At 33.5% G+C, this 14409-nt stretch overlaps 1 protein-coding gene across 1 annotated transcript; it reads left to right on the forward strand.

The window, feature by feature from the left end:
* The first annotated feature begins 3448 nt into the window (after positions 1–3448).
* Positions 3449–7936, forward strand: LOC144566881 (protein LIKE EARLY STARVATION, chloroplastic). Its single transcript, XM_078316923.1, has 5 exons — positions 3449–4077; positions 4979–5071; positions 5682–6268; positions 6422–6618; positions 7416–7936. Exons 1-5 carry the CDS (start codon positions 3630–3632, stop codon positions 7783–7785), a joined length of 1695 nt encoding a protein of 564 aa, XP_078173049.1. The 5' UTR covers positions 3449–3629; the 3' UTR covers positions 7786–7936.
* Positions 7937–14409: the final 6473 nt, after the last annotated feature.

A 14409-nucleotide genomic window follows, 5' to 3' on the forward strand; every position in this document is an offset into this window, starting at 1 on the left:
AATTTTGTTCAAAAATAGATAACAATCCGATAGGTAATAATAAAAGTTGAGGGATACACAAATTGTCTATCCCTGATTAAATGTGGCTCTATCACTGGAGAGTCTGTATCATCTCAGATGCCGTACTCTCTTGTATGAAAAAGACCAGTATAAAGTTAATTCCAACCATATCAAAAGAAATTCAATATTATCTATTGTAGATGAGGAGGGTTCAAATGTCTCCATTTTTTGTGCCTCCACCATACCTCCATTTTTTAAAACTTTAATAACTCAAGATTTAAAACTTAAAAGTCAAAATAAAACCGTTAGATGTGATCTATGTTATTTTCTCTATGTTCTCATAAAAAATTATGACATTTCAATTTTGTTTTTATGTGAATCAATAAGTTCAAAAATCAACGTCTAGAAATTATCTAAATTAATGCATTTTTTACTAGCTCTTGATGACAATCAAAATAAAATTGAAATGTCATAATTTTTTACATGTTCATAGATAAAATGATGTAGATCATATCCAACGGTTTTATTTTAACTTTTAAGTTTTAAATTTTAAATTATTAAATTTTTAAAAAATGAAGGTATGGTAAATGCACAAAAAATGAAGGCATTTGAACCCTCCTCATCGTAGATATAGGGGTATGTTTTGAAATTCATGTCAGAGTTAAAAACAATCTGGATTTAATAATTATACCCTCCGGTATCTGGAGGGATCCGAATATGTGTTCTGAATCCTATGTTTTATCTCACTGTTTGAGTTTGAATTCAAATCCGATCAGAATTTAAACCAATTTAAGTATAATATACGGAGCTCCTTTAAATTTTGTGCTAATATATAACGAACGAATGGTGAGGTATCTTACTTGATATGAATTCCTCTCGTTGTCGGGTTATTCCCTTTAATTAATTAAGATGGTATTTTTTTCGGACTAGGGAATACATCATACATGACAGAGATACATATCTCTCCCGGGACGGGTCTAAAGCCATTCAAAATATGACTAAGTCACTCCTATAATTTTAAAATTTTAGTTATATATACTATTATTTAATTAAATTTTTTTTTTTGAAACATTTCATATAGTCCAGTTCCCCTCATAAATTAACACATGTTCACAATTTGTGTATTTTAATTTTTAGCCCCCTATCAAAATTTTCTATTTCCGCCCCTGCCTGTCTCGGATACTTACGAGTTGATAAGGGACCATTTTTAAGTTTTACAGAGAGATTGATTTAGATTTTGCTCCTTGGATATTTTCAAAACTATTAAATTGTTCTTCAAATTTTCATTTGTTTCACATTGGTGTTTAAAGTTCTGCAAAATTCTAAATTAGTTATGAACTTTTGTTTGCGCCAAATCATGATTCATCCAAAAAAAAAAAAAAGAGGTTTTGAACTTGTTCTTCTAAAAAAAGATTGATTTAGTACAAATAAATATTCAGAACCAACCAACTTTTAATAATAGTTCAAGAATCAACTCGACTATTTTTATTTTTTTTGAAAAAAAAAATTACTTAAAGGAGAAATGCAGTGCTTTAAATGTTAAAAGATGTTAGTGTTTATCGGAAAGTATTAAAATAACATTATCCTATATGTAGATGGAGACTTAATTATATATATATATATTTAATGCCATAGGCTATCAAACAACAGTAGACTTGATTTTGATTTCTCAATCATGTATGATTGAGTTCAGACAATTTTTGGGAACATCTACTGTCTTTGTTTTGGAGTTTAATTAGTAGCAGCACAGAAGAGTGATTAAGACGTCATGTGACAATAATTCCTTTTTCATATTAGGTGTGATTAAAATAAGACAAAAATAATTACATCATGTGGGTCACGATGTGATAAATTTTTTAATTATCTAATTAAGGTTTTAATTTTGACTCATAAAAGATAAAATTGAAATATACAAAAAAAAAAAACAGTACAATTTTTTATAGGACAAATTGAACCTCCGTTTTTTGGAGAATTAAACTAGTTATTCTTGAAAATTGAATCTGCGTCTCTTCTCGGTTGTGTTTGGATCAACTAAGAATAGAGCTAATCTTGGGTTAGCTCCACTATTCTCAATTCTTGTTGATCCAAACATAAATGATCAAATTGGATTAGCTCAAGAATAGCTCTATTCTACTAACTCATAGAAATGGTGAATTAGCAAGAATAGAGCTTGTGGGATTAATGATATTAATAAAATATTAGATTTCTCTCAATTAGAGTTAGTTTAAATATAAAATTAGTATTAAATATAATATTATTTTAAAATGTAGATTAGTATTAAATAAATATGATATTAAATTAGATTAATATTAAATAAAATGTTAGATTAAATGTAATATAATATTAGTTTAAATGTTAAATGTAATATAATGTTAATTTAAATATTAAATGAAATATAATATTTATTTAAATATTAGATTAGTATTAAATAACTATAATATAAAATTAGATTAATATTAAATATAATATAATATTAATTTAAATGTTAAATGTAATATAATATTAGTTCAAATATTAGATTAGTATTAAATAAAATATTAAATTAGCATTAAATAAATATAATATCATATTTAATTAGATTAGTATTAAAAATATTAGTTTAAATGTAATGTAATATTAGTCTAAATATTAAATGAAATAAAATATTAGTTTAGATATTAAATATAATATAACATTAGTTTAAATATTAGATTAGATTAATTATTATTTTATTTATTCTCTTCATCACTATTCCAAACATATAATCTAAATGGTATTTTTTTCTAATCCGAATAGTTCAAAGTTAGTGTTATTCTCAAATCATTCGAGTTAGCACTATTCTCAACAACTAACCCAAAAATCACAATTCTTGCACTAATTCTTGTCCGATCCAAACGTACAAAAGAACTTGCACCACTGCATTAATTTTGTCGGTGCCTATTTGAAGCTAGTATTTAATCGCTTTGAGATTCGTGTATAGAGGATTTTAATTAGAGGATTTTAATGGTCCAGATTTTGCACAGATCCACTCAAATTTTGAGAAGTCCAAAAAGTAACTTGAACGGCGTGGGCCCTGGAGTCTAGAGAAAACGAAAGGAAAACAAAAAATGAAAGGCTGATAGTTGACGGGCCACTGATTTATCTGTCAGAACGGAATAGCATTCAATACACGTGTCTAAGGTTCAAATATTAAAGCGGACAATCTTCTGTTATTCAAAGGGGATCACAGGACCCTGTTATTACTATCACAACCGTTCAAAAAAATTTCATGCGCTAATCTGAAAACAAAAAGTTGTTGTATCCGAATCTCGACAAAAATCAATAGCTGAGATCTGAATAACAGGGTCCTGTGATCCCTTTTGAATAACAGAAGATTTATTTCCAATTAAAATTGCTTCCAGTAACCTTCCATCCTTCTGCCACGTCAACACCACCTCAATTTCATCAGCCATCATCACTCGTGTCTCCGGCGACACGCTCTCCTCCACTGAGTCCATTTTCACATGGTAATGCTTTTTCCAAAAAAAGACGACAAGTAAAAAAGGCAAAAAATAGAATGAACAAACAAAAACCTTGTTTAGTACCTCGTTCAATCTGAAGCCGTACTCGCATAGCTTCTCGACCTTTCCTGTCTCTATTCTTCTTCCCAAATGTTATCGGCGCAAGCTAGCATCTTCGTCTCTCCTATCTCTAACCTGCGCCTCCTTCTGTACGCTCCGCCTCATACCAATGTTCCTTCCTCTACTGGCAGAAAAGGAAAAGGTAAATTATATCTCCACACGTGGAAGAATGCCATTGGCCGCGATGAACGGCGGTTCCAGCTCCTTCAGGTCAGGGTGGTTAGCGATCAGAGCGCTGACATTGATGGAGGCGAGCCGTTAGATCTGAAGACGGAGAAGTTCAATCGGCTCCAGGATGTTCCTAGGGAGGAGCGTGACCGTATCCAGAGGCAGCAGCTCATTGATCGTGCGGCTGCCGCGATTGCAGCCGCTCGTGCGTTGCTCAGTGAGACCAGGCCTGAGCAGTTCGTTGGAGCCAGAAGATCGGATGGGTTGGATGCTCAGGAGCAAGTTGCTGCCTTTGTGGCACAGGAGAAGGGTATTTTTTGTAAACATTTTTGTTAAATAAGTGCTTATTTTGTTCATCAGATTACTAAACCTTAAAGAATATCTGAGGTAGATAGAGATGTCTTACCCTTATGTGGTACAAATGCTACTGATGAAATACCATCGATTTCATTACCTCAATTTTTCTTGTCTTTTTTGTTTGTTTCTATAATTAGGGATTGATCGAGGTTTATTGGCCTTATATTTGATTATTGTAAAGGTATAAAAGTCAAATTTTAGGTAGTTTGTTATGCCATTTTGGTACATGTTTATTGTCAGGTTTGGTGATAAGCTTTGAATGAAATTATGAAGCGAAAGCTAGCTTTGATAATTAAAGGGGAAAGATATACTGGGTAGATTGTAGAATATAATCAGACCTTGGTGTTTTGGGTGAATTAGTTCAGCTGATTTCATGCAATTTCACATCCTAGAAATTCCAAAACTGAACTATATTTACTTGTGAACTGAATGTGAAAGGAGGGATGTATGTCATCAGACTATTTTTGTGAATGTATATCCAAGAACTGGCTGGCAAGAAGATGTACAATTTCTATCAGCATTGCACTCTGGCAACATAGAATGTAGCTAAAAGAGATTGAGAACCAACTAAATGAGTTGGTCCTTTTGCTTTTCTCTTCTTTGTATAATTGGTACAAGGTTTAATATACCAATCAATTTCTAGATTTCCTACTTTATTTTTGTAACCAGGATTAAAGTTTATGGTTAAATGAAGTTTGGAGTGGACACTAAAGTAAGTATGAAATATGTACCTAAAGATTTTGAATCAATGCAATCCTCTATTGGGCCTGACTGGTATCGGTCAGCAAATTTCCATCCTATATTGGTATTTTTATTTTTGAATAAGTTTTTAAATGATATTTTGCTATCTGCAGCTGAAGTTTCACCAACCAAGAAACCAGCAGCATTGGATCCTGCATTTGAGAACACTGACAGCTCCGGTACTCCTGCTGAAATAATTGTGGAAGGTAGGACATGCGCTATCTTAATTTTAAACTATGTATAGTTGAACATGCAGAGTACATGTTAAAATATAAAAGGGGCAAGAAAATCATGACTGGTACATGCTGGTTTTCTGCTGCAGTGCTAATAGCAGGTACAGTTTACTCGAAAACCCAGCTTCTATATGTACTTTAACCTAACCTGTGAACAATTGGGGCTTGGTCTCTTGGACATGGAGGTACACAAAACCCATCACTTTGATTGAATGGGTGTTTTCGCTGATCAACATATCCTTTCAAAAGTGATGCTTGGTTGCATTTACCAAATTTGAGCACCTAGTAATACTAGGCTAGTATTTCATAATTTTCCACTGTTGATTCCCTTATTTCAAAGACTTGTTACGAATAGAAAATGAAGCAACTTATTTTACTTCCCCCTCCCCTCCAAAAAAAAAAAATTCTGGCTTGCTTAAAGCATGTAAGGAAGCCCTAACTGGACATGACGGTACAAACTGAATTGTTCTAACAGATTAGGCGGTACATGTGCGTCCAACTGCTGAAATTTAAACATTTTCAATAGCATTATTTTGTTATACTAGATTAATCACTAAATTTTTTTTTTTCTGTCATCATTTAGGCAGCGATTCCCTCCAATCTAGTGCTACATTGAAGGAAACCCCCGGCCCAAATTTCTGGTCATGGACTCCACCAACTCAGGAGGAAAACACTACAAATCTGAAATCAACAGAAGACACCCCTGCTCTGAAACCCATTAAGGAATCAGGTACCTATCCACATCCACAACCTGCATACCTACTACTCGAGAAGGAGTCCCCTCCTGACACATTCCTCCCAATCCCATTTGAGACATCCACATCTCTTCCTCCTCTTCAGTCGTACCTTGAACTTGATACACGCTTCTCGAATCATGCAGCAGAGGTTGCTTCTGCATTGGACCGCTCTAGTGGGGAGTTTGCTCAGGAGGGGATTGGGCTTGATGAGTCAAAGTGGTGGAGGGAGACGGGGATTGAGGAGAGGTCAAATGGGGTGGTGGTTAAGTGGACCCTGACGCGTGGGGTCACCTCTGATGGGACTGTCGAGTGGGAGGAGAAATACTGGGAGGCATCCGACAGGTATGACTATAAGGAGCTTGGGTCAGAAAAGTCAGGCCGGGATGCTAGAGGAAATGTCTGGCGGGAATTCTGGAAGGAGTGTATGTGGCAGGTTTGTTATTTCGTATATATGGTTTGTTAATTAATTATGGTACTACGATACTTGTTTTTCAGTGCAATACTTGTATAACACCAGGAAATAAGATTGAAAGATTTTATCTATGTTGTATTTCATAATTTATTTTTAACTTCAGAATTTAATTAGGATATAGTAACTGGGTTAACGCACATAGAGAAGACCGCAGACAAATGGGCGAAGAATGGGAAGGAAGAGGAATGGCAGGAGAAATGGTGGGAGCACTATGATGCATCTGGCAAGGCTGACAAGTGGGCCCACAAGTGGTGCTCGATTGACCCCTCTACTCCATTAGATGCTGGCCATGCACATGTTTGGCACGAAAGGTACCTCTCACTCTCTCTTCTCTAGGTAGGTTTTTCTGGTCGAGTAGATTGAATTAGGCAAGCCTTTCATACAAGCCTTTTTTGGATGACTTCTACAATTTGTTGGTGAGGTTAAACTTCATATTATGAAAAAAGATATGGCCAAATACATAAAAATCATATGTGTTAGGTTGTTTACCTTTTATCTTTTCTAATTTGAGACTTGTGTCTTAGGCTATTTTCTTTTCTGGGTTTTTTCTTGATTAAATGGAGAATACTAGATGTATCCATAAATATGCCTAGTTTTCAAATTTAATTTGATCTGATCAGCTTAAACCCCTAAATCAAAATCTTGTGCTAGGATGTATCTAGTGTATGTAGGGTTTAGGGTTTAGCAATGGTACCAGAATTGCTAGAGGAGGAGACCTACCTAACTCAAGCTCAGGTCTAGGGAGGAATTTTGCGAGATTATTTTGTTCTTTGTTGGTTGTTCTCTTCACTTTATAATGAGATTGTATTGCACAGCTTAATTATAAACTTTTCCCTTTGTTAATGAAAATTATTAGTGGGCATTTCGCCCACTGACCTTCAAAAATAAATAACTTGGCAAGAAATATAGAAAGCGTACAGACTTGCACCTGCAGAAGTGTAAATTAATAGGCTACTTTTGTCTTATAAACTGTATAATAAGAGCACCCCTTTGCAATTGGACCACCTTGTGAAAATTTGGGTGTGTGTGCATGTGTTTGCGGGCTATATTGGGTCTCCAATGAGGTGTTTACTTTCAGCAAATAATGGGACTATTATGTTGTTAACAGGTGGGGAGAGAGCTATGATGGCCAAGGTGGGGCAACAAAGTACACTGACAAGTGGGCCGAGAGGAATGACCCAGGCAGTGGTTGGTCCAAGTGGGGTGACAAATGGGATGAACATTTCAACTCAATTGGCTCAGGGCTGAAACAAGGTGAGACTTGGTGGGAGGGGCAAAATGGTCATAAGTGGAACCGTACCTGGGGCGAGGAGCATGATGGCACTGGCTGGGTGCATAAATATGGGAAGAGCAGTGCTGGAGAGCACTGGGACACGCATGTCAGAGAGGAGACCTGGTACGAGGGCTACCCGCATTATGGGTTTCAAAATTGTTATGAGAACTCAGTGCAGCTGAGGGCTGTGAAGAGGCAGTTGTAGAGGTAGTTAGAGCTGTTGTGCTTCTTCCCATGATTATGTTTGTTTTTTGTTCCATTGTTTATTGTTTTTTGTTTTTGAGGCATTTCTACTGCGAGCTCCATAACTGTCTTTTGATTAATGCTAGTACTGCATTATTGATACTCTTCTTTCATCCTTTACTGCCTTGGCCTTGGTCTTTTTTTTGCTGATTGAAGAAAGTTCTAGAGGCGCATGCAGTGCCTATGCCCCCCCCCCCCCATTTTTTTTTTGTTTTTTTGAGCAAAGGACCGTGGGCTTGAATTTCATTACTTAAAAGAGTTCGTTACAAAAAGGCCTAGTCATAGAAATTGCCTAAGAAACAGTAAAAGACTGAAATAAAAACTAACAACAGGACAGTACAGACTACAGACAAATACCAGTGAAGGTCTTTATTTTTATTACAAAGAAGTCCATTAGCATATATTACATAAATTTTACTCTTCTTTTCTAAAAATTAATTTGTAAATCTAATTCCCTTAAAACTTCTCCGATTGTAACTTAATTAATAATAATGATCAAATTCAATTTCATAAAATCAAAATAATAATCTACAAGATTACTATCTGAATTACAGAACACGCTTAAGATTGTTGGGATAAAAATTTCAGAATAATTCATATAGTTAAATAAATTAAGTTGAAAAGATAGTATCCAGATTGTGTACGAGACACTTTTCTTAAGCACATTATGTCTCTATCGTGCAAGATGGAACCGCAACCAAGATAATTCCGAGTTGTCGCTCCTTAGAGCACTACCATAGAAGAGATTGACAATAACTCTGAAATATTCAGCAGTTGAGTAGTTGATCAGAATTTGATTAATTGATATAAAATGGGAAAATTTTTGAATGGAAGCATAATGGATTATTATCCTGATTTCTTCTCGGATTCAAAACAGAGATAAGAAAGAGATTAATCTTGTCAGAAATTCAATTCTAAGAAAGAGTGTTTTCCTTATTTTTTTTTCCACTGACTCGGGAGAGAGAGAGAGAGAGAGAGTGATAGTAGTATATATATATAGCAATTCATATATGAGATAATAATCAAATAAGAAACGGATTACAGAAAGGGAAAAACGCATCAGAGAGACGATCAAGTGATGCAACGGTAGAAGGGGTATTAATGAATAATTAATGATTATTAGCAAAATAATAGACTATAAAGAAAATATAATTTCAATTTAATCCTTAAAATTTAGAATATCACCAATGGAGATTTTAAACAAATATATTAAAATACAAATTTTGAGTTTTTTCTGAATTTAAATTTCAATTAAATTTCCATAAATTAATTTTCCTTCACTTTTTTTTTGTTTTGTTAACAAAACGTACGTATTTTATTAATCAGAACAAACTAATTATACGCATAGTTTGTACTAATACAGGTATCAATACATAGGAGTACATAAACCAGCTATACCAGTACATCAAATATTAACTGAATTCCTTTGTACAAAACTAGACAAGAAAAAACATAATTGTACTCTGGTTACAAGAGATAAGCATTCGGATAGTCGTGCTCAGATTAGTAGATAGTGAGTCTGCATTGTTTTTTGTACTCGTGTTTAAATTGGTATATATTGAGCCACAGTATAATTTTTTGTCAGTAATACAAACAATGTTGTTTTTGGAATCAGAGTTAAATAAGAAATACGGACTCTCTATTTGCAATAAATCCACTTAACAAATCACTGGTCATATTTTAGTAAAACTTGGTCATTCAAATATTTTATTATGGAAATATGGTGTGTGTGTGTGTGTGTGTGGGGGGGGCGGGGGGGGGGGGGGGGGGGGGGGGGGAATTGATAATCAACACGAAGTGCACTCTTTTTATTACAGTCTAGTTAGTGATTACCAATCGACAATATCCATTAAATATATTAAGAGTTCAACCAGTACAATTAAGATAAAAAAAAAACATTAAAATTTATAACAGTATTATTTCCATGTAGTGAACAACACGCCAACCACTAAATCTAAAACTGCCTCATCATTCATCAACAATAATTATGATATGTTCCTCCAATACTCACTCATGGCGTCAGAACAAATTTGGGGGCCAAACAACAAAGAGATCTGCCAACTGTCAAAAAAAAATTAACAGCTTTTAAACGGTTGAATTTTTTTTACTGTCTCAAACGATTTGAATTTTTAAACAGTACCATAAGTATGCATTAGATACGGTTGAATTTTTTTCTACTCCATTTTTACTGTCTCAAACGATTTGAATTTTTTTTATTGATATAAAATTAACAGCTTTTAATGCATCACCAAAAAAATACTCAACACGTTATCAAGTGATCTGTCTTCAATAACTAACATCGAATGTTTTGGGTTAATTTGCCTAATCGATTTAAGATTGATAGTCAACGCTTCTCATAACTTTAGGGGTGTAAACGGATCGGATATTATCCGATTTCGTCCGGATCCGTATCCAAAAAATTACTTAAATTATATGATCCGTATTCGTATCTATATCCGAAAAATTATAACAGATAAGAATACGGTAAGAATTTTAACTATCTGTATCCGACCGTTTACACCCCTACATAGCTTAACACGAATATATCTTATGGATATGGTTTGTGAGTTTTTTCTATTTATCAAGGTTTTAAATAGCGATTATAGCACTAACTTTTAAGGTCTGAAAAAACTATAGCACAATTATAGTTAGTTATTTTGAATCATTAAAAGAAAAACGGTTAATAGCATTATAGCTTTTGAAGTCTGAAAAAGCTATAGCTAGATATTTAGAACCCTACTATTTATTAAAATAAATATCCAAGTTAGTTGTTTGTCAAGTAGATACATTCTTTTGTAATTAATGACGCATGCCCTGCATAAGTATGGACTTATTTAAAAGTATTTTATCAAACTCAACATAAAAATACTAAGTTTTATCAAATGATTTAGTAAATTTAATAAATTTTGACTTCGTTTTAATATACTTGACAAATGATAAATTTTTATCATGTTTATATTCCATAATTAAATCTAAATATCGGTCAAGGCTTATCCATGCCTGAATCTGCATTTGTTGTCGAACAAATTACTTAAAAGATAACATATTTTTTTTAATATTAATGGAAATTTCACATGGTTATAAATAGTGATTATCGCATTATTGCATTACGAATAGCATAGTAATAATGGAAGCTATCGTAAATAATATTTTTTTTTTTCAAAAATTATATTTTTATATTTCTACTAATTATGAACATTATCAATATTAGAATATTAGAGTAACAATCAAATGACAACTAATCTAAGTCTATACTTTTTTTAATTATACAAATAAGAAGAAAAAAAGAAGAATTACAAGGTAACATTCTTTAATAATTCATACATTATAGTATTACATATTATAATAGACGAAGATCAATTAATTTTACAAGTGAAATGAAACCAATACCTATTTGTTTATTTTACATATTATAATAATTGGAATCAACTTTCAATTGAAACGAATGACAATAATTTTATAATTTGAATACTAGACAAAGAGCAAACAAAAGGAAGAATTAATATTTTAATATTTTCTGATATAGAAGGAGAGACTAAATCACAAATAGGTTCTAAGCATAGAGTTCGGTTTAGCATATATTGTCTAGCGGACTATGCAACATCACAAATAGAAACAAAATCACAAAACCCCATGTAAATTGCAAAAAAAAAGAAAAATAATCCCATGTAGCATAGCGGTCAACAATAGCACTATGCGCATAATGGTAATAGCGGTAAGATATTACATCTATAGCAGTCGTAGCAGAATTAATGCGTTTTTATCTCATAACTTAGCTTTTATGGTCCAAAAAAGCTATAGTGTAACTATTTAGAACCCTATTCCTTGTTGGACTACTGGACAGGTACAAAAAAGAGGGCTATCATTTTTTTTTTGATAAAAATATAAGCCTACTGGTGATGAGGATGCTGCCCCAGCCCCAGCCCCATCTATTGCTTAAGTGCTTTCAAGACATTTATAATCTATCTAAAATGTCTACATTAGTTAGCCTTGCTAAGACATCTCTTTTGCAATTATTTTGTTGGTTAGCTACGTTTTTTGCTTGTTTAAAATCTAAGAACTGGGATGAATGTGTTTGTATTTTGTTTCTTTAATGAAACGGGCAAAGAACCCTATTCCTTGTTGGACTACTGGACAGGTACAAAAAAGAGGGCTATCATGCATCTCACTCTATTCTGGACTCTTGAGACCCCGCCCCCCCCCCCCCCCCCCCCCCCCCCCCCCCCCCCCCCCCGCCCCGCCCTCCCAATTCCTTTCCCCTTTGCCTACTCTTGACATGCCTCTTGATACCAATTCACCTTTGGTGCAGTCTATCGTGGTTATCTGATACCTCCCTTGGCATACATACCTTACTACATGCTTTATTGGTTCTTATGTAATAAAGGGGTGTTTCCCTCTTTTGCTGGCACACCTGTTAGTGCTATTATGGTACTTAGCTTGATAGAGTGGCACATAGATGTTCTTGCCATATTTGCTTTGCTTAGCATAATTTCAGTTTTTTTGTTGTAGGTTTTAGGCTAGATGTACTTGTGTTTTGCCATGGTAAATGATGTGAATAAATATAGATGAAATCTTGATACTGCTCTTTTTAAGAGTTCAGTGTCTAGTTAAAGATGCCGGGTGTGCTACTGAGATCTTTCCTGGCACTAGTTTTCACTTGGATAGATTTACTTTCTGTCCATTTTACATTTGAACCTTTATATGCTGCATTTTTATTCTAAGGGCTCATGCCTATTTTTTCAAAAAAAAAAATTTAGAACCCTGTTAATTTCATAATAGGAATGACCTTTGGACGAGCAATTGCTCTCAAGAAAAGCGGATACAAATTATGTTTTCTCCGGGGGCTATGTGGAAAAGTTGCTACCTTTTTCTTTGTTGAACTGGGACAATAACAATACTGGAAGCGGAACATTTCTAGTAATTTTCTATTGAGGTCTCTTTCGTTATGGTGTAATGGACGCGCAGAATGAAATTAGTGCATTGCACAATCAATCAATCAAAAAGCTAAAAGAATGTTACAATTGCACACAAGTACCTACACTTACAACAATTTGTGAGAACATAGATAAATTGACTATGTCAAAAAATGAGTGTTCAAGATTTTTATTGAGGAAATGAAAAGTACTCTAGGTTATTCTAGTGAATGTAAAACTTGCCTTTCATGAATAAAAAAAACTTTTGTGCCACAGTTTTGTATTTGTATTGGTTCGAAATATGAACTTTATTTATTTCATGTGTATGCATGCAAATACAAGCAATTGTTGGCATTTGATGAAGTAAATTTGTACATTTCACCTGAATCAAATTATCCAAACGGCCCCTCATCTATCCTATTTTTTTGTCCTCCTCAAATCTCCGAAATGACCATTTTAACATACTTGAAATTAAGCACATTCAAGCTTAATTATTCTTAGAGGTGGATCCCTCGAATGAATCTCAACTAGATTCTGTGTGCTAATGTGCCAGATTAACAGCATGCATCATCTGTTAATATTTTTTATGCAAGTGTTACTAACTATTAGAACTCACTATATATCGTGTTTTTGCCGAAATTTTTAAATATAACATTTCTTGAAGAAAAAAAAAACCTCGTTCCTAGAGAATTATAATTCTACCATAGCAGCATTATTGGGATGCAGACTCTTTTACTGGAAACCGCACTACAGCGATGCAGTCCCAGATATGAGTCCGCAATATATTGAGGTAAAAAAAAATGGGCCGCATCGCTGTACTGCAGATCCATATCTGAGGCCGCATCTCTATAGTGCGGTCTCCAACAAAAGAGTCTGCATCCCTATAGTGCGGCCGTGGTAGAATTATAATTCTCCAAGAACGGGAGTTTTTTTTTCAAGAAATATTATATTTAAAAATTTCGGGTGTTTTTGTGCAGATATTGATAGATATATTTATCATGTATGATCAAAATATTGCAAATACTATAGTGAAAATTTTTAATATCTGAAAAAAGAATATTGATACAGATGTTGTCAGTATATTATTTTAAAATTGTATTTGTTATATTATTTTTACTAGTGTTACTAATTATAAATGATCTGAATATGTATCTCTGTATGTATTGATATCAATATAATACAAATACATACATGTTCTACATTTTGTTTAATTTTCACCCTAACTATATGAAAAATCTACAATATATTTAACTTCAAACCAAATGAAAATTTTGCTTCACATGTGGAGTTTTCACTCGATATCTGTTTGAAGTCAGATTATTACCGGACAGGCTAAATTCTATTTTATGTGAATATATCGTGAAGATTAGCAAATGACTCAAATTTGACAAAATTAAAATTTTGAATACATAAAAAAAAAACTTGATCTACTTCTTGCAATGAGCTGAGCCAGCACGAGCCGAGCTAGATCAAGCTCAAACTCGTTAATAACGAGCTAGAATCGGGCAATCTAATTACGAGGTTTTCCAATTTTTTTGCCAGCCCTTACTATGAAACACTATTTCAAAATTTATAGGGATAAAATTGTAAAATAATAAAATATACAAAATATACAAAAGTCTGTTGTACAATTGTACTTGGTCTATAAAGTCCAGCCGTCTTGGTTGGTCTTT

Source organism: Carex rostrata, chromosome 15, assembly GCF_964058835.1.
Source record: "Carex rostrata chromosome 15, lpCarRost1.2, whole genome shotgun sequence".
NCBI lineage: Eukaryota > Viridiplantae > Streptophyta > Magnoliopsida > Poales > Cyperaceae > Carex > Carex rostrata.